This window comes from Leucopleurus acutus, assembly GCF_964270905.1.
Source record: "Leucopleurus acutus genome assembly, chromosome: 16".
Lineage (NCBI taxonomy): Eukaryota > Metazoa > Chordata > Mammalia > Artiodactyla > Delphinidae > Leucopleurus > Leucopleurus acutus.
Window position 1 is genome coordinate 85,950,882 of NC_139158.1, and position 20,722 is coordinate 85,971,603.

Sequence of the window (20,722 nt, forward strand, 5' to 3'; positions counted from 1 at the left end):
TCATTCAGGATGAAAATATTCAACAAGTTAGGAAAAGAAGAGACCATTCTTAATCTCACAAAGCGTGTCCACAGCAAACATTCAGTCTACAGTCGGAATATTCGAAGCCTTCCTTGACATCAGAAATAGGTCAAGGACACTCTTACATTACACGCCAGAGCTTCAAGCCAGTGAGGTGAGGCAAGAAAAAGAAATTGGAATAAATAGAACTAGCGTTATGTGTAGCTTATATAATTGTGAATGGAGAAAATCCGAAATACTCTGTAGATAAGTAACTGGAATTAATGAATGATGTTAGTTTAGCAAAGGCGCTGGATATAAAAGCAATTGCACCTCTACGGACCAGGAGTAAATAGTTAGAAAATAAAATCTGAACCAGATACCAATTACAATAGCATTAAAAATTATAGTTAGGGCTCCCCTGGTGGCGCAGCGGTTGGGAGCCCGCCTGCCGATGCAGGGGACGCGGGTTCATATCCGGTCCGGGAAGATCCCACGTGCCGCGGAGCGGCTGGGCCCGTGAGCCATGGCCGCTGAGCCTGCGCGTCCGGAGCCTGTGCTCCGCAACGGGAGAGGCCACGACAGTGAGAGGCCTGCGTACCGCAAAAAAAAAAAAAAAAAATTATAAACCTAACAAAAAATTTTCAAGACCCTTACATATTACTGAGAACAATTAAAGAAGATCTTTAAAAATAGAGGGATGTGCCCTGCTCATAACATAAGAGACTCAAAGTTATGAGGGTGTCAGTTCTACCCAAAGGTTTCCATAGATTCAACACAATCCCAACAAAAATCCCAGCATGTTTTTTCTTTGCTTGTCTATAGAAGGGTTAAGAGCTGACTTTAAATTTTTAAATAGAAATACAAGGGGCCAAGAATAACCTAGAAGCACACAAAGAGGCGAGGACCTGGTGTTTCAGACATCAAGACTACAAGTAAAGCACACCGCTACTGGCACGTGGGGCCCAACGTGGGCCGCCCTCTGCACTGCAGGGTGTTCAGCAGCATCCCCGACCCCCACCCGCTAGATGCCAGCAGCGACCCAGCAACCCCTCTTGCACCCAAAGCTATCTCCAGTCATTGCAAAATGCTCCCCAGCATTGCAAAACCGCCCCATTGGAGAACCACTGAGCTACAGTAATTAAATGGTGTCGTTTGAGAGCAAAACAAATGGAACAGAATAGCAAGCCCAGAAAAAATACTTAATGTTTTAAAAAATCGTCTTCATGGAGGTTTAACTTTTATTCACCACAGTTCACCCACTTCACATACGCGACTGGATGAACCTTGTCAGATGCACACGGTGCCGACACTTGATTTGAGTGGCACCAGATGGCAAAGGCCAGAAAGCTACAGCCCACAGGTCGCGTCTGACCTGCCACCTGCCTTTTGATGGCCTGAAAGCTAAGAATGGTTTCTGTATTTTTAAATGGTTGTATAAGTGCCTGTATTAATATCCTCGACTTTGCTTCTTGGCCTACAAAGCCTAAAATACTTAACTCTCTGACCCTTTAACAAAAAGCCTGCTAGGCCCTGCTTAGAATAGTGGGTGAGGACTGTCTCTTCAATACGTGATGCTGGGCCAGTCGGGTACCCTTAAGGGGAAAACGTGAACTGACCCTGTACCACACTCCACACCCCAGATCAGTTCCAGGTGGGCTGTCAATCTGCGTGTTCAAGACAAACCAAATGGAAGAGACTATAGGGAGTGATGTGTGGGGAAAGCTTCCTTATACACAACCCAGGAAGCACGGGGTATCCAGGGCAGGTCGATGATTGGACCTGGTTACAAATAAGAATGTACTCATCAGAGCACATACTTAAGAAAGTGAAAAGGTAAAGCCAGAGCTGGAGAGAGGATATTTGTGACCCTTAGTGTCTGACGAAGGAGGCACGTCCAGAATATATAAAGAGAGCCTCAAATCACTACAGAAAGACAGATAACCTAATGACAGAAGAAAAAAGAACACAGGCTGTCCACCAAAGACGAGAGCCCGTGTGTGGACCAGTGTGAGGACCTGTCCGCCGCAGCAGGGCAGTGCAGATTAAAGGCGAAAATCCACCAGGATGGCTAACCTTAGAAAGACTGGAGGTACCAAGTGTTGGTGAGAAGGTGCAGAACCTGGAGTTACCATGTGCTCTCCGTGGGCGTGCACAATGGTGCAGCCTCTCTAGCAACAACGGGCGTTTTCATTGGAAGCTGAATATACGTTTGCCCGGTTGAAAGGAAAACCATTCCTCTTCTCACACTTCTGACACCAAAGGGGTAGGTTTTCCACCCCAGCCAGTTCTCTGACTTTCCGTGGACACCAACTGGGTGCTCTCTAATTTCATTCAGTTCTGACACTCGCAGCCCGGAGTCAGCGCAGACCCCGCATGCTCAGGGTTCAGGCCCAAAAGCCCACCCCCCTTCGGGCGTCAGTTACAAGTGGTGGGTCTCCAGGTTACTCGCTTCCGCCCGGCTCGGTTCCCACGACCCCCTCCTCAGTTCAATAATTTGCTACGATGGGTTACGGAACTCGGGGCAACACTCACGTACTATCCCTGGTTTACCATGAAGGATATTATAAAGGAACCAGAGGAGCATCAGATGAAGAGTTACTTAGGGCGAAGTCTGGAAGGACCTCACGTGCAGGCGCTTCTGTCCCTGTGGCGATGGGGTGCCCCACCCTCCTGGCACATGGACGTGTTCACCAACCTCGAAGCTCTCCACACCCCAGAGTTTAGGGATTTGTTATGGAGGTTTCATCACGTAGGCGTGATCGATTAACTCGACCTCCAGCCCCTCCCCTCTCCCCAGAGGATGGGGTGTGGGTCTGAGAGCTCCAAGCTTCTAATCATGGCTTTAGGCTTTCTGGTGGCCAGCCCCCTCCAGGAGCCCACCCAGAGTCACCTCACTAGAACAAAAGATGCTCTCTTGCCCAGGAAATTCCTAGGGGCCTAGGAGCTCTGGGTAAAATACTTCTGTCAGCCCATCACTGCAGAGATTGGTTTTGAGAGCTCTGTGTCAGGAATACAGGGCAAAAACCAAATGTGTATTGTTTATTGTGCTGCTGGTTTTAGGTACAAGCCCAACGGAAGTGTGTACACATTCGTACCATCAGCTCTGCACCAGAATTTGATAAACCTGAAAAGAACCCAAACGCTCATCCTCATTGCGTTGGATAAGTACCTGGTGGTGGATTCATACAGTGAATTTCTATATAGCAGCACAAATGAACAAAGCAACAGGATGGGTAAATCTCACAGACACATATCGAGGGAAAGAGGGCGGGCACCCAGGCAGGAAAGTGCAGACTGTGAGTCCAGACGTGGACAGCTCAGAGTGCGTGTACAGCCACGCAGGGGACCGCTGTGGGAGGCGAGAGGAGGTGGCCCTGGTGGGGGCCTGAGGGACGTGAGGGGGTCCTGGGGGCAGGTGTTCATTCTGTGATCGTTAGTGTGTCTGTTCACTGACGTTTCAAGCACTTTCCTGCATGTTGTTTATAATTCACAATTTTCAAACATTTTTTAATGCATGCAGAGGGCTTCCTGGCTGGGTTTGGAAAGGTGGGGTGTTCAATGAGAACGTCGCCAGCGGGAATTCTGTTAGCAGAAGTTTCTAGAAACACAAGGGCCTCCTTCAAAGGAGCCATTTGCAGTGTTAAAAGTCCCGAGAAGCTCTTAGCAAAAGGAGCCTTGAAGCCAATCCCTGGAGGAGGGCGCGAGGGGACCCCCTAATTTCCCGGTTCCATAAATTCCACCTCTCCCGTGTCGAGGTCCTGTCAAGCGCAGTCTCCCTTGTCCGTTATTCCGGCGACTGTGGAGCCAGCAAAACTGACAGCTTTCCAGTTAGGTGAACCATAAAAATTTGGCAACTTCTCCCCTTTTCCTTTCCCTTCTTAGCAACAATTTAAAGGCGGTCTTTTTGTGGGTAATACAAGCAGGGCTGGAATCTGGAAGAACTTTTTTGTGTGCAGTCTTGCAGGAAAGCTGATAGCGATTCAATTAGAAAATTTAATTAAGTCACGTATTTCCCACGGGAGTGCTGAATCGCCCCCGAGGAATCAGCGCAATATTCCAGCCCAACAGTAAATACTGAAGATAAAGTTCCTCGCGCCGTTGTCATCTCACTGGCGGCGGTAGCGCTTGGAATTGTCGATGGGACCTGTGGGTATAGTTTGCAAGAAAGAAACTGTTGTTTATGAAACTAATATTGGGTCTTAGAGTATGTCAGCATCTATGAAAGATAAACTCAGCTGAGCGTTACCCAGCAGCCGGACCAGGCCCAGACGCTGAAGCGCCTTCTTTCCTTGGGGTCTTGGCCTCCACGGGTGGATGGGCTGAACTTTGCCCCCCAGAGATCCTGTGTTGAAGTCCAAACCCACAGAACCTCAGAATGGGACTGGGTTTTCAGATGTGGTTAGTTCAGGTGAGGTTCCCTAGGGCAGACGGACCCTAATCCAACATGACAAGTGAACTTATTAAGAGGGGAATTTGGACGCAGACACGCTCACGGACAGAACTTCGTGTGCAGATGAAGACAGGGATCGAGGTGATGCTTCTGCGAGCCAGGGAACCCGGAAGATTGCCGGCAGCCACCAGAATCTAGGAGAGGGGCTGGGCCAGATCCGCTTGGCCCTCGGGAGGGACAGCCCCGCCACCCCTGCGTCTTGGCCTGTGGCCTCCAGAACTGAGACATGAACGTCCATTGTGGAAGCGCCCCAGTCTGTGGTGCTTTGATTCGGTGACACCAGGACACTCAGTCACCAGGGGTGTGGCCAGTGCCTTCCAGCTGAGGTGGACGCCCAACCCTGGGGCTGTGCCGACAGACCCAAGGCAGCCTCCCCCAAGGTGGGATGTGAGTCCGGAGCCGGGCATCCAACCCAGTGTTCCTGATGCCTCAAGTCCTCTCCTCGCCTCTGCTTGGGTCTCCAGGACCGGCAAGGACAAGTCTTGCCAAGACCCTGATTCTTTAAGCCCCTGGGGTCCATCAGCCCCATCCCCACAGTCTGCCCCCTGCGAGTGGGCAGAGCCCATCTTGGTATCATGGACGCCCAGGTGGGTTACAAGACAATGGAATGGAGAGGGCCTGGTTGAGAAGCAATTCCTGCAACCCCCTGGAGGTGCAGCCCCTAAGGAAAGTCTGGCCCATGAGCGACCCTGCATCCCAGCGTCACCCGCTTTCCATGAGCGCCAGAGGGCTAGTGCCCGCGCCTGAACCCCTACACTGCCGACTCGGAGTTTTAACCAAAGGGGGCGCGTGGGGCTTTCCACGCCAGGCGTCACCTTGGGAAGGCACCTGAAGGTCATTAGGTGGAGCTGAGTGACAGAGTGCACACCTTCAGAAAGTAGCAAGACAGTCCTTTTATGCTTTTCCAAAAGACGGCCTCAATGTGACTGAGAAACAGCAACTCGCAGAAAACAGACAACGGTGTGGTCAGCGAGCTTGCAGACAGCCGTCTACGCGCCTCTTTTCCCCCGGAGGATGGCAGCTGCGTTAGTGAGTGATGATGAGCTCCTCGCTCCTGCAAGTTCAGACGGTGCTGCCGACGCGGGCCTGCTTCAGGCGCGGGCTTGACTGCCTGGGGGACGGCGGGAGAAACAGTGTTTCCTTCTCCACGGCAGAGACCGTACAACTGCCGGGAAGGAGGCTGGTCCCTGTCCAGAGTCTGTGGTCATGACCACAGCCCGGTGGCCCGCCCCGGCGACGGGCGATCAGTAGTAGATCTCAGCGGATGCGCAGAGCTCCCCAGAAGACTGCAGCGTTTAACTCTGCCAGCATGAAGGCGTGAGTGATTTCTAATTGCTGGAAGGTGCGTTTTCTGCAGTTGTGGAGAGCCGCCCTGGGGTCCGCAGGTGGAGGAGGTCCAGCTCGGGCTGTGTTTCAGGCTGCAGACGGCCTTGAGCGAGTGTCGGGGTCAACCTTTCATTTTGCAGAGGAAAGGTGCCCAGGGTCCCACAGCCCAGGGAGAAAAGCATCACGGTCATTGGTCACTTTCCCTGGCCTGTCCCAGGGGGCGGGCGGTGGGGGGGGGGGGGGTGTTGCAGCCTGGGCACCGTCTCACGGAGATTTGAGGGGGACGAGGGAATGAAGATGACGGGTGGCTCACTGACTCCCATGGCTGGCGGGAGCAAAGGGCATGAGAAAGAGGGGCCACTGCCAGGCAGGGAAGCCTCGGACACGCAGGCCAGGGGAGAGGAATGGACCGCACGATCCTGCCCTGTCTCGTTCCTGTGGGCCAAGGAGCGAGAGCCCAAGGGGGCAAGTGAGCGGCGGGCGTGCTCGAAGGACTCTGAGCCCCGTGAGTCAGAAAGATCCCAAGTCGCTCCCTTGGTCACTGGGTGAGTGAAGACGGTTTGCATGTCCCCGCCGGACACTTTGTAGTGTTCTAAGATGCAAACGGCATCACCGGGAATGGTCCCACGAGGGCGGCGACAGGCCTGACCACTGAGCAGCAGCCACGGGCTGGACTAAGGTGGGGTGGCTGGCGGGGGGCTGGGCCGGGAGAGGGTAGAGGCTGCGCTGTGTCCTGGGGGTCAGGAGGGTGACATCTGAGTCGAGACCCGAGATGAGAGAAGCCATCATTCCCACAGGGAGCATCGCAAGCGGGGGGCGGTGGCCGGGCAGGTCCCTGGCCAGGCGGCCCTTGGTCAGGCTCTGAGTCTAGTTTAGGGTGTGTCAGGACCCCAGGGAGGGCTGAAAGCGGGGTGGGAGGGGGGGCTCCTTCTGCTGCAGCCCCGGGTCGGCCAGCACAGCGCTCAGCCTGCTTCCTGCTTGTCTCTGCAGGGCTGGTTTGCTAAGTGGGGTGGAGGCCCCCAGGGGCCGGCCCAGCTCCGTCTCCCACCCCGTGGGGTCCATCACCCCTCACCCCTGTGCTCTGGCCACTGTCCCCTCCCTGCCCTGGGAGGTCCCGCCACCCAGTACCCCTGCCTGGATCCTAGAATCTCCCCTCTCTCAGCTTCTCCTTTTCCTGAAACAAAACAAAAGCCTCAGAGGGCACGAGGCCATGCCCACCCCACCAGACCCACCACTTTGCCCCCATGTCCCTATGGGGGTGATGTCGCGTCACTTCTGCAGGACCTGTCCCGCCCCCAGCAGCGCTCTCCTGCAGCAAAGCAAGCACTGTGATGTGAGTACAAAAAGGAGAGGAGAGAGACCCTCCCTCACTGCCTGTCACACGCTAACCTTCCTCCTGCCCGAAGCCTTCCAGCATCACCCACACCAACAAAACTGACCATTTTTCTCACTAACTGACACCAATATGAGTGACGCCACTCGGTCCCACTGCGAACAGCTCCAGGAAAAAGTCATACATCCTGGCCTAACTTGCTAGTTTAATTTTTTTTTTTACTGTGATTGTATTTTTTTTCTGTAAACTACAGAGTAATTTCATTTACTTTGTTCCTAGCAAAACATAATTTTCTGGATTCTCCAGAGCCAGTTACCAGCCAGAGTACTCGCAGGAGATGCCTGGAGACAGCTCGGCTTGTGTCAGCAGGAGGAGTGGGGGGCAGGCGGAACTGCTCGGGCGCTGGGGGTCCTTGCCGTGCGGGGGAGGGGGGACGAGGATGGCCGAGCAGCCTGGCCGGGCTCGTGGAGGTGACACACACACACACACACACACACACGGTGGGGCAGACTTGTCTGAACATTCGGGCATCCCCCCAACTTCCTTACCGTGGCCCGTAAAGCAGACATGTGCTCCGCTGTGCTCCCATCCATTACACCCGCATCCTGCCTGCTCCCTGGGCTGCACGGATGGGCACATTGTCTTGTGTCTTCATTTCTGGGTGGACACAAGGCTGAAGAGGGCAAGGGGTGTGCTCTGAGCGTCTGTTAAAAGAAGTGTGGTTTTGACACTACTGAAGTACGTGAAGCCTTCCCTCGGGATGATGGTGATGGACGCAAGTTGCCTAAAGAACTGCATCTCAGCTGTTCCCCCAGGGCTGCTCCCACCCTGAGTCCCTAGGTGCCTAGGACACGGGGGCACTGGGCGCCAGGGTCGCAAAGCACAGGCAGCATCTCCCCTCCATGTCAGGGCGCCCCCGTCCAAGCCGAGGAGCAGGGCGGGGCCGAGGGAGGGGCCTGAGTTCCGAACCCAGCCCCCTGAGCCTGGGCCAGTCCCCAGACCTCTGCCCAGGTGTGAGTGAGCACAGTGCCAGCCCCTGCCTTCCTGGGCTGTCACGGGCGTGAGTGAGCAGGCGGGAGGGGGCGTCCGTCCCTGCCCCCTGCCCCGCACACAGCAAGCAGCGTGTACAGGAGTGTTTGCTTAAGACTGTCCTTCCAAATATAGATGCACAAGAAATAATCATGCTATTTCATTCAGGAAAACTTTCTTTGTATGATTTTTACGGGAATTTTCAAAACAATCTCCCCTTCTTAGAAGAGATCGCAAGTAAGAAATACCGTAGTGCTTTGCGGGGCATAGATACGGCATTTGTCTTCCCTATAGGGTCGTGGATGTAAAAAAAAAATCCACTAAGTGCCTTTTCAGAACCAAACTCATGCAAATGTTTGTTTAGAATGGCTCCCATGCTCTGTTTGTTACAGAACGGAGATATCTTTCTGTTGTTTTATTTTGTGTTTGTTAAATACCGTTTTATTCTGTCGGTCCTTAGCTACCATGGAAACCAGGCAGAAGGCTGCAGACAGAACCCTAGTTAAATGTTTAAAATATACATGCTTGCAGGCAAACAAAAAGTACCATTTTTCAAATGTATATCGAAAGGGAAGCGAAGGGAGAGAAATGGACAATCTGTATAGATTTTGGTGCCTCTTTTTTTTTTTTTATGAAATCTAATTATCCTCAGTGAAAATCAGTACTGGGTTTGACATTTGGGAGAGTTGACGAGTGGAAGGATGCTGTTTCCCTTATTGAAGCATGTTTAACCCAAAGCTCTAAGGAAGCAATGAAAACAGGAAGGCTGGGGAATCAGAGACAGGGGAGAGGGTCGTAAACAACACTGACATTTGGGGAATGAGTCTCGTCTACCCTTGTTCCAGCATAAGCAGTGTTAGTCTACAATGCAGACGTGGCATGTCATTCCCCAAGTGTTCCATTTTGAGTACAGACCCATGAAATTCGTAACCCGGGGGCCCCAGGCCCTACATTGGTCGTGTTTCCGTGGCTGGGGCGAGCCACCTCCTTCCCCAACATCGGGGCCACCGAGAGGGTCAGGTGAGACTCTGTGAGTGGGTCTTGGTCACTCTGCATGGAAGAAGGTGCAGGAGCCTACAGGGCTGGACGCTGGACGCTGGTTGAAAGGAAAGGGGTCCCGGGTGGATGCCCCGGTGTTGCCTCGTGCGGTGAGACACGCGGGCTGGTTGACCTTCGTGGCGGAAGAGAAGCAGCCCCGGCCTCATCAGGGCTCCATCCTGAGGGCCTCCCCTGCCTGCATCTCGCGGGAAGCTCAGTGCAGGTGCAGGTCCCAGACCCCTGTCCCTCAGCTGCGCACCCACTGCCCAGAGAGGGGCTGGACGCCCTGCTCCTCGGCACATGGCCCAGTCTGGAGACCAGAGAGCAGGGAAGAACAGGGAAGTTAAAAACCACAATTCCCTGCAGCCTGCCCATCCCCTGCCTCCGCATTCAGGGTCCACGCGCTGCCAGTCAGGGAAAGAAGATCACACAGGGCACCTTCCCGAGAAGGCACTGCCCTGGGTAATGAAAGCCCATGATTCCATCGCGGGGCGGGGGGGGGGGGGGGCCGGAAAGCTGACCCCAGGCCCCTTGATCGAGAAGGTGTCCTCGTGGACGCTGGCGGTCAGCTCGCCTGGTTGGCACATCCCACGGGGAACTAACCTGAAAATGTCCCCATAAATGTAGCTTTTGTTGAATCGGTGGACTTGTGTTCATGCTATTTTCTCAAAAGTGGGGGGAGTTTACAGTGCTGAGGCAGGGCGGCACGGGACCCAACAGCTGTGTGGGAGGGCCCATGGGGGGTCAGGCTGTCATCTGTGACCCCATCTTTGAAGGTCAGGGCTGCCAGGTGCTCCTTAGAAACGCACCGGGATCTGGGAATTTTGAAGCCGTTTTCATATCCGCGTCACCTCTTGAGGGCAGTGGCTTCTGCTGGGCCATCTTCTCTGGAGAACGGTGGAGCTCGTCGCACTCTGCAGCAGCGGCTGGGCATCCGTGGGGTTCCGTGTATGGGGTGAGGATAGGGGTGTGTCCAGGGCTTGGGCCAGAGGGTGGCTTTGGTGGTGGTGAGTGCAGGGCGCATGCGCAGGACCATGCTTTCGCTCCCGGCTCTTCAGAAGTGGCAGTTGGGTTTTTGGACTCTTTGTATCTTGTTCAGACTTTGCCCCTACTGCGCCGTGGGTGCAGTTCTTTTCAGTTCCTTGTAGTCTCTTTGTATCTGTTGCTCAAGGAGACGTCTGTCCAGGTGCAAGCCCTGCAGCAGAGGGTCCCGGGTCCCAGGTCCCTGCCTGTCTCACAGTGGGACCCGTCACCTACACTCCCGTCACCAGGGGAGGTGAGCAGTACGTATCGCTTATTCGCTGCTAAGCAGCTGTCACCCTCCTCAAACCATGACGGCTGGGAAGGGACTTGCTGCCTTGAAGACAGTCTGCGTTGTTTATATTCCCTGCTCAGCGCCGCTTCTGAGTGTTTCGTGAGTCACCTATTTGCTTATACTTGGCTCTTCATAAGTCTGTGTTCCTACCAGGCGAGTGGTTGGGTGACAGAAAAAGATGACAGATTGTAACTTCCCGCATGTAGATTGGAGGAGGTGCATATGACTGTCGTCCTCCCCTGACACTTTCCTCTCTCTTTTCTTTTCCTTTTTGAAAAAAAGAAAAAAAAAAAAGAGGCGATAATTTAAAACCTGCCCCAGGTCGGTTTTACATTATTCATCTTTCACTTGTGAATGATGATGGAAAGGAAGTGACCCAGCTTCTTCCTAATGTCGGGGAGTCCCTGAAGACCTCACCTAGAAGGCACACTTGATTACTCTCATAATCAGACACACAGCGCGACCCTCCTTACAAGGAGAGCAGGCCCCGGGCAGGCACAGGGCTGCTGGGAGCTTAAGAAAATAAGATAATGTGCCCGGTGAGGAGATAAAAAACAAAAGCCACCTTGGGAAGGCGGGTGTGCGGGTCACTGCTGGGCTCCAGGTTTGGGCTGCTGCCAGGAGAAGGTGGAAAATGATGACTTTGCGGGAGGATGGCAGTCGTGCAGCTTGCCTGTGAATCCGGGGCCTCGGCCTTCCCGTGAGAGTGGAAGACGGTCCTTGTCTCCATTCCTCCCCTTTTCTCTTGAGTTCACTGAGCTGTGTTCCTGAGCATGGGGGTTTTGTCACTTTGTCCCTGGAGAGAGGACGCCTATGCCTGAGGCTGGTCCTGAAAACCTGCCGAGAGAGAAACGCGAAGCCCAGAGACGAGGTGACCTAGAAGGGTCTTAGACCCCCGTCCTGGCCTCCCCAGACCCCCACGTGCTCTAGACAGAGCAGGTGTACACACCCCTCGAGGGGGACCTGCCCAAGCAACCGTACAGGCACGGGGTGGCGTTTTGTCTTTGCAAAGTGCGAGTCCGCTGGGGCAGTGACTCCGTAGCTCACCTGTATCGCTCAGGAGCGAGACCACGGAACCCCCCCAGGTTGTGACGTGAAGAAGCTACGCTCCAGAAAGTACCCCAGCCTCCTGCCCACGCCCCAGCTGCCCCCAAAGCGCAGAGCTTGTCCAGCTCCGGGGCGGGAAACGGAGGCCCAGAGGCAGGATAAGACTCATCCCGGGTCCCAGGCCCGGCGCTAGGACCCCAGCCTGGGGAGGCTCCTCCCCTAGTAAGTCACCATTTCAGCACCGTCAGCAGAACGGATCCGCTGCTAAGCCCGATGGATGAAGGCTCCTTGAGAGAGGCCATCTGAGATGAGAGACGCTTTGTAAATAAGGGCTGATAAGGAGCAGACGGATTTAGGGCCTCACAAATGAGCGCCTGGCCTCTGCGTGGTCTGCGCCTGGGAGCCACGGCCCCTGCCCTTCCTCTGCCCCTTTTGGGAAAGGCCCGCTGCAGGCGGAACAGGGCAGACGCGTGTCCTGAGCGGTCCTGGCCCCTCAAGATGCCCCTGTAAAAGCCCGTCTGCCACCCCTTCCTGGGATCAGGGCTCCAAGGGTCCCCAGGGGCCGCCACCCCCGCTGCACACCGTCCCTGCTCAGCGGCTGCTTGTCGAGCACCAGCTCCTCCCTGGGGTGGGCTGGGGTGGGCTGGGCTGAGTCCCATCAGAGGACCAGGCGATTCCTCAGCGCTCGCCATCCTGCGAACCTGCAGGGAGCAGCTTGGCTGGCCCCAAGGCCAGCGCGGCCGTCAGGACCCTCTCCGACCCCCACCAGTTACAGGACCTCTGACTTGGGCTGAACTGTCTGTAAGGAACGGCCTGTCGGGGCCGGGCTGTTGGTTCTGAGAAAATTGTGACGCATTACATACACAGAGAGAGAAGCAAACAAAACACACACGTGTACACACGCATGTGTATGATACATAGCACAGAGGCACGTGCGCATGTCTGTGCAGGTGTGCCTATATGTGCCTGCCCTGTACATACATGCGTGTGCCTGTGTAGGTGAGCGTGCACACGTGTATCAGGAGCATAGAGGCCACATTCACGTTATCACCCGACACCTGCCATCGTTGGCTCAGAAACACGGGTGACCGGGGCGCAGTGGGGAAATCGGCAGCTGTCGTCTGTTCGGAAACGCCTTCGAGAGCGGCCAGAAACGTGATTTACCATTAGTATGATTACGCGTCGGGGTTTGCGTGCCGCACTCTGAACGGCCCGAGGTCCGCGCGGGTCCCGAAGCGCGCGCTCGCCTCATCAGGTGACGGGTCATTGTCGTCATCGGCGTTCCTCCCCCGGAGAAGTGGGTGTGTCTTCCCAGCTGAAGCTAGTGCAGGTCTGGCACTGATCTTCGCCAGATTTTGTTATTACACTTGTCTCACAGCTTTAAATAGTAGCAAATATGTGCAATTTATTTAAACAACACTAGGGAAATTAACGCCATGCAAGCTCAGCCTAAGCAAATGAAGACAAAGCAGGTTTTTAAAAGGAGAACGGCTCGATGAAAACCTTGACAATTCCGAGTCTAGAATGAAGAGGCTCGGTGAGCTTCTGCAGGTGCGCAAGCATCAGCGGGCGAGGCAGACCTGCATTCTCTGTGCCGCACGTGCGAGACGTGGCGGAGCCGGGACGGCCAGGCTCCACCTCCCAGAGGCCGTGCTTGTGGCCGGGACCCCTGCCCCAGCACCCCACACACGCACGCAGACGCGCTCACAGCAAACACCAAGCGGGTCCCCTCTGCTGAGGCAAGTGCCTGTGCCGGGTGACCCTCGTTTCCTGTGAGGCCGGGAGCCCCCACAAGGTCATGCGTCTGTGGAGCGTGGCAGTCCCCTGGAGGGCTCACTGAGCACACACGGCAGGCATCAGCGCAGAGGTGGGGAGTCCAGGTGGGAATCTCACACTTGGCATTGCTAACCTGGAAGCTGACGCCGCGGGAACTCAGAAATGCCTCTGCTGGTCCGAGGTTTTTCACTGACGTCCTTGGGCCTCTCCGATGGGAATGTCCATGTCTGCCCAGCCCACTGCACACTGACATGAGGACCCGTAGAGGGGATGGGGCCCCATGAAGAAACCCCAGAAGTGAGGGGGGCACACAGATCCTGCCTCTGCCTAAAGAGCTGTGTGGCCTTCAGAAGTTACTTGGCCTCTCTGAGCCGCCCGGTCGCCTCCCTGGTAGAGGGGGGATGACCTTCCTGTAGCCTTGGCAGTAGGGAAGATGCAGGCAGAGACGGTTCAGAACGCTCAGTGCCCACAAGGCGTTGGCTGCCCCTGACACGTGGAGAGCAGTTGTCTGCATCCTGGCTGCAAGGGGGCGGGGTGTGGCCAGGACCATCCTGAACACTGTTCTGTGATGCTCATCAAGGAGTCTAGAGATGACCCCACCCCTGTCATCGTGAGAGATGCAGGGTTGGTCACAAGGCAGCATCTGTTAGTTTGACTTGAATAGATGTTGAGAGAATGTCGTGTCTCCGTGGAAATCAAGGCCACTGGGGATGCACACACCTCACGTGGATTCTTCTCATGAAGGATGCAAAGCGACCTAGGGAAGCCTTTTGGTTTTTAATTGCTGCAGACTCTTAAGTGCAGGAGCTCAACACGAAAGACAGCAGGACCCCTGGTGGGGAAAGTCCCAGAGGGGGGTCTCCTTGGAGTGTGGCTTGTCCAGATGGATTTTTCCATTGATGTAGCATCAAGTTTTGGCGTTCAGGACTGACATGTTTTTTTGGTTTTTTTAATTAGTTTTGTCTATGTGTGTCTAACTTATTTCTATGCAGCTTTTTTGCAAAAGGGAGTGGGGAAGGTTCAATGGGCAATGGCAAGACCAACAGGTTCTCACTGGGTGGGAGCTCAGCTGGAGGGTGGGGACCCCGCCGTGATTGGAGAGGGGCCACCGCCTAGGGCCTGCAGCCAGCTCTGTCCTCTCTGGCTTGGGCTGTCCTGGTCCAAGGTCTGTCTCTGCCACGTGAGCTCTCATATGCTCCTGGCTCTGAGACTCGGAGTGAAATGAACATCAACCATGAGAACGGTGCGGAGGCAGCCACACGGGGCACCTTGAAAATAAACATGGAGGCGATATAGGTGCAGATGTCTTGTGTATACGTGAGTCCTGTTAGCTCTTCTAATTATACAATTTCATGTACATTATAACATTCAGAAATACAGAAAGGTAAAAGGAATAAATTAAAATAAAAACTCACTGGTGACCAGAGAAAACCAGAGTTTACATTTCTATGTATTTCCTTCCAATCTTTTCTCTATCCTTTTAAAAAACATGGGGACTTATGCTGCCTGTATACTTTGGTGCCATTTCTCCACTTCCTATCAGTGTATGGAATTTCTTCATATCTTCAAAGAGTAACTTCTTTTTTTCTTAATACATCTTTATGGAGTATAATTGCTTCACAATGCTGTGTTAGTTTCCGCTGTACAACAAAGTAAACCAGCCATATGCATACATATATCCCCATATCCCCTCCCTCCTGAGCCTCCCTCCCACCTTCCCTATCCCATCTCTCTAGGCCGTCGCAAAGCACCGAGCTGCTCTTGTGCTATGCGGCTGCTTCCCACTAGCTATTTTACAGTTGGTAGTGGATATGTGTGATGCTACTCTCGCTTCGCCCCAGCTTCCCCTTCCCCTGCCCCGTGTCCTCAAGTCCATTCTCTATGTCTTCATCTTTATTCCTGCCCTGCCACTAGGTTCATCAGTACCATTTTTTTTTTTTTTTTAGATTCCATATAGATGCGTTAGCATACGGTGTTTATTTTTCTCTTTCTGACTTACAAAGAGTAACTTCTAATGACACGTAGTATCCCAAGATATGAACGTAGTGTAATGCATTTAAATGTTATTTACCACCATCAGACTTCCAGAATTTTTTCCTGGTATTTTTACTATTTCACATATACATAATGTTATTATAAAGACAGCTACAATGAACATCTTTATTTGGCGGGTTTGTCCACATGCAGTTCCGCTGGGACAGACTTCCAGCTGTGGAGTTATGGGGTCAAAAGCGAGGACCATTTTTGAGGCTTCTGATAGCTGTTGGCAGAATGCTGCTCCCAGCAGTGAGGAGCCCCATTGACTTCAGAGCAGCCGACATTCAGTCCCGCCGGTTCCCGCCGGGCATGGGCTCTTATCAGTCTAATTTCCATAGCAACCCTCTGAGTTCAGTGCTGTTATTACCAAGCCCGTTTTATAAAAGAAGTAGCTGGAGCTGAGAGAGATTAAGGGCACTCGCCCCGTGTCACATGAATCTTTGGATGCAGGTAAACATAAGACACCAGGTCTGTTTAACGCCAAATCCCACAACCTCAACCATCACCCTCTGCTGACTCACTCACGACATGCTCCTCAGGGGGGAGGATTCATTTTGTTTACTCTTGTCAGTTTGATGGGTGAGGAGGATATATTGCTTTAATTTGCATTGTTTGATGACTGGACATTTTTCATGAGTTTATTGATCCTTTGTATTTACTTTGCTGTTAATTATCTATTTGTGTCTTTTTCCTGTTATAATGAAGTTCCAATTTTTTCTTATTGATTTGTAGGAACTCTTTATATAGTCAGGCTCTTAGCTGTTTGTCAGATTTGTTGTAACTTCATCAATTGCTTTTAGGGTATGTTTTCATAAACAAGGGTTTTAAGTTAAAATGTATGAATATTATCCTTTGTAATTTTTTTCCATCGTTTTGGGCCCTGATGTACTGGTTAAAGAGTCAGCTATATTTTCTTCTTTGTTTATGGTTTCTTAACCCCCATTTAATCTGTAGTCCATTTCTTTGTAGAGATGAGGGTCTTGCTAGATTTTTTTCCCTAACACGTCCCCACTTTTCCCAACACCATCCAATCTTTCCCTGGATCTAGGATAGTACAAATTCTAACAGATGCCTTTTCCTCTGCAACACCTAACCAGGCTTCTTTTCCTCTTCTCTCCCTTCCAAATAACGCTGCAGAAAGGAAAGAAGAGTGCACCCCTGGACCCTGTCCAGCCGCCAAATGACACACTGTTGCCGTGGCCACAGCATCAGAGCTCCAATGGGCTGAGGCGGCAGAAACGGGACTGGGTCATCCCGCCCATCAACGTGCCAGAAAACTCCCGCGGGCCCTTCCCGCAGCAGCTGGTGAGGGTAAGTGGAGACGCTCCTGCCGGTGGGGAAGCTCTCGGCTTTAGCCCCTGCCTGTCCCGGGATTTCGCGAATCAAGTCTGATGGGCTTGTTCCTGGAGCCTGGGACCGGCTCTGCACTGGGTGTCTAAGGTCAAGATTTTGCCTTTTCAGTAATGAGATAAGTAATACACAGAACAGAAAAGTCAGAAGGGCAGTTGCATCCTCCAGGGTGGACGGGCCTGCTTGCATTGGGTCCTCTCTCTCCGGTTACTGTCCAGTGACTGTTCTGGTGCGTGGAAGGAGATGGGATGGAGACTTGGGTCATGGCGTTTGACCTCTGACACCTTCCTTTGGTCTGCATGTTCACACTTCTTCCCGATTATGGCTAAGATATTGAATGGAGAATGATGGCTTGTCCACGCTGACCATGATCTTGGTGAAAAGTCAGAGGTGCTGAGACTGAGCCTGAGGTGCCGGGGGGGGGGCAGTTCTGTGTCCCTTCCCTTAGGGTCACCTGCTCCCAGCAGCCACCACGAGGTTGCTTTTCCTGAAGGACTGAAGGACTCATTTTACAAATCTGTTTTTCAATGATCAAGGCCACCAACTAGCGTCATCTCCTTCCCTTTGAAGGCAGATTGCAGCCCAATCTGAACAACAGTTTGATAAAGTGGTGGTGAGAACCCCGTTAGATAATCCCATCCGTGGCCAGCGCCTCTCCCCACCTGTGGAGCTGGGGCCCCTCGAGTGTTATTAGGGCGTCGGCTTCATTCCTTGGCCTGATTAGTCTGTTTTGTTTCCTGTTCTTTTTGATGCAGAAAGCTGGGGGGTGGGTATTAAAATGCAGAGCTGAAGCAGCAGACCTCACAGGGCCATCCAGGTCAGTCACCCCACCATACACACCACAGCCACGGAGCCGTGTCGTGACTATCGCCCTGCCTTCACCACATGTGACGCTGTGACTTAGTTTGGTCTTTGTTCCTGTTTCTGGCCAGAACTCGTAAAACCCGTGCAATTTCCTAAATGATAAGAGTGAAAAAGATGTCTGCAGACATCCACAGCAAACCCCTTCTAGCACACCTGAGCTTATGTGCATGAGGGGACTTTGGGGAAGTCCCAGGGGAACCTAAGGCCGGGGCGGGTACCAACCCTGTGACTGCAGGGCTGGGACCTTCACGTTCCCCTTCCCCCCCAGCCGCTCACCCCAGGAGGGAAGAGGGGCTGGATGTTGAATCAGTCACCAGTGACCCATGATTTAATCAGTCGTGCCTACGTAACGAAGTCTCCATAAAACCCCAAAAGGACAGGGTTCAGAGAGCTTCCGGGGGGTGAACACATGGAGATTCAGTGAGGATGGCTCTCAGGGAGGGCGTGAAGTCTCCGGGAACCTTCCCACACCTCGTCCTACGCCTCTTCCCTCTGACTGTTCCCGAGTCATACCCTTTACAATAAACCAATAATCTAGCGAGTGCACTGGTTTTCCGAGTTCTGTGAGCTGCTCTAGCAAATTAATCGAACCCAAGGAGGGGGGTGTTGGAACCTCAGAGTTACAGCCAATTGGTCAGAAGCTCAGGTGACAACCTGGACTTGGCAATTGACGTCTGAAGTGGGAGCATCTCGGGGGACCGAGCCCTTAACCTGTGGGATGGACGCCCTCTCCGGGTAGATGGTGTCAGAGTTGAGTTAAATGGTAGCACCCCCAGCTGGTGTCACAGAGAATTGCTGGATGTGGTGACACCTCTGGTGTCAGAAGGGCTGTGTGTGGCAGTCGTGGAAAAAAGGAGGAGCAGGAGGGTGTGTCCAGCTCAGCATATCACCGAACACAAGTGTGTGTGCCTGTCGCATGGGGGAGGCCAAACAGACCGATATGTTGGAGTTTGGAGCAGAGAAGTGTTTACTGCAGGGCCAAGCAAGGAGAATGGGTGGTTCGTGCTCAAAAACTTCAAACTCCCTGATGGTTTTGGAGGAGAAGTTTTTATAGGCAAAACTTGGGGTGAGGGCTGCAGGGTGTGTGACTTTCTTCCGACTGGTTGCTGGTGAGGTAGCAGGACGGGGCTCTAGGAATCTCGTGCTCAGCCTGGAGCTGCCGTCCTCCACCTGCGTGGGGTCCTCAGTTCCTGCAGAAGAACTGAAGATGCAGTTACGTACACTCCTTGAGCAGGAACCAGGATCCTGCTTTGATCTCTGCACTGTAGTGTGATTGTTCTCCCTTTGTTTTTCCGCATTCCCTTACTTCCCTGGTTAGCAAGTGTTTGAATCTGCTCTTTGGTATTCAGGAAGGTCTAGGAGACTGAAGCCTTTTTCCTGCAAGTAAGAAACAGGGGACACGGAAAGGCTTTTGTGACCAGGAGGGCCCCATAGGGCCCTGCTGAGTTTCAGTCACACAGAGCCACCCTCCTGCCTCAATCCCCTGGGATGGGAGTTCACTTCCAGAGCCATCACGCGCCCTTGAGCAGCCTGCCTGGGAGGGCGAGATCACGGCGAAACGGAGGTGAGGACTGCAGGGAGGCGCTCAAGCATCGACCCCCCCAGCCTGGGCGCAGTTTCCCAGACTGAGCGTCCTCTAGGCACGTGGGCCAGGCCCAGGGCACAGCCCACGCCAATGGGGGTGCTGGTGACGGCTCTGGGGCCCCCGCCAGCCCCGAGGCCTTTGCCGCGTTGGACTGCCACTTGCCATTTACTTGAGATTTTCTCTAGTAGCTCATTTTCAGTATAAATACATTTATTCCAAAAGGAGGCTTTATTAGCTCACAATTGGAAAGCTGGAGGTATCTGTTATGACGGAAGTCGACTATAAAACAAGCATAAAGCAGAGGAAACATAGCTCTGGGGCGGGAGGGGGGGGGGGGACATGCAAGTGTTGACGTGTCTTAGATACACTGGAGCCAGAAGCTTCCTCTGAAGTGTCACCAGGACTGAAAGCAAATTGGACAGGGAGGCAGGTTTTCATTGTGTGAGCCAGTTTTGTTGAAGGCCTTGGGCTGTGCTCTCCAAAGGTCATCTCTAGTAGAAGTCTGTCCATCTAACTCAGGGATTGGCAAACTTTTTCTGTTTTTTTTTTTTTTTCTTAACATCTTTATTGGAGTGTAATTGCTTTACAATGGTGTGTTGGTTTCTGCTGTATAACAAAGTGAGTCAGCCATACGTAGACATATGTCCCCATAGCCCCTCCCTCTTGCGTCTCCCTCCCTCCCACCCTCCCTATCCCACCCCACCAGGCGGTCACAAAGCACCGAGCTGATCTCCCTGTGCTATGCGGCTGCTTCCCACTAGCTAGCTATTTTACGTTTGGTAGTGGATATATGTCCATGCCACTCTCCCACTTTGTCCCAGCTTCCCCTTCCCCCTCCGCGCGTCCTCAAGCCCATTCTCTGCGTCTGCGTCTGTTTTCCTCAGAGCCCTTGGCAAGCGTCTTCTGTGAAGGACCAGGTAGTGAATGTTCTAGGCTTTGTGAGCCCTGCCGACTGGCCTCTGTTGAAACTATTCTGCTCTGCCTTTGTAGCGTGAAGGCGGCCCTCGGCAATATGTAGACCAACGGGCGTGGCTGGGTGCCAATAAAACTTTATTTACAAAAGCAGGCAGTGGGCCCGATTTGACCCGCAAGCCAGATCCACCTCATTTCCCAAACTCCGGAACGTCTGGCCGAGTCATCCTCACCAATACTCAATGCTTGGCGGGAACCTTCTAGTGATGGGTGAGTCTGTAATGAGCCCCGAGGGGGCGTTTGCTCACTCACACCCTCACACATGTGCGTTTGGCAGGCATCTTGCCGCCACTGGGATATTCTGTCGTCCTGGCTCTCAGAGATTTCTCAGAGTTGATGATATGGGTACTGACACGAGGAATTTCCCTCCTCTGTGCCCAGTCGTACCCAGGCCTGTGAAAGGTCCCAAAAGGGAAGAAGGCCACTGTGGGCAGAGCCCTTGTCCTGCAGGGGTTCCCAAGATCTGCTGGGTCGTCTGTCCTCTGCTGGACAGTGGAGGAAAGACACCCGTGTGCTTCCAGCCTGACCACTGCCGGCGGCCCCGAGGCAGAGAGGTCGGGTCTGGCAGCAGGAGAGGGGAGAGCCGGCTTCCCCGAG

At 53.3% G+C, this 20,722-nt stretch overlaps 1 protein-coding gene across 1 annotated transcript in view; it reads left to right on the plus strand.

Moving 5' to 3' along the window:
* Positions 1-20,722, plus strand: part of CDH4 (cadherin 4) — a gene marked incomplete at both ends in the record, with an annotated part of 550,963 nt that overhangs the window by 402,968 nt on the left and 127,273 nt on the right. The window contains one exon of the mRNA XM_082857436.1: positions 16,492-16,665. Coding sequence (XP_082713562.1) covers positions 16,492-16,665 — 174 coding nt within the window. The remainder of the gene's footprint in view (positions 1-16,491; positions 16,666-20,722) is intronic.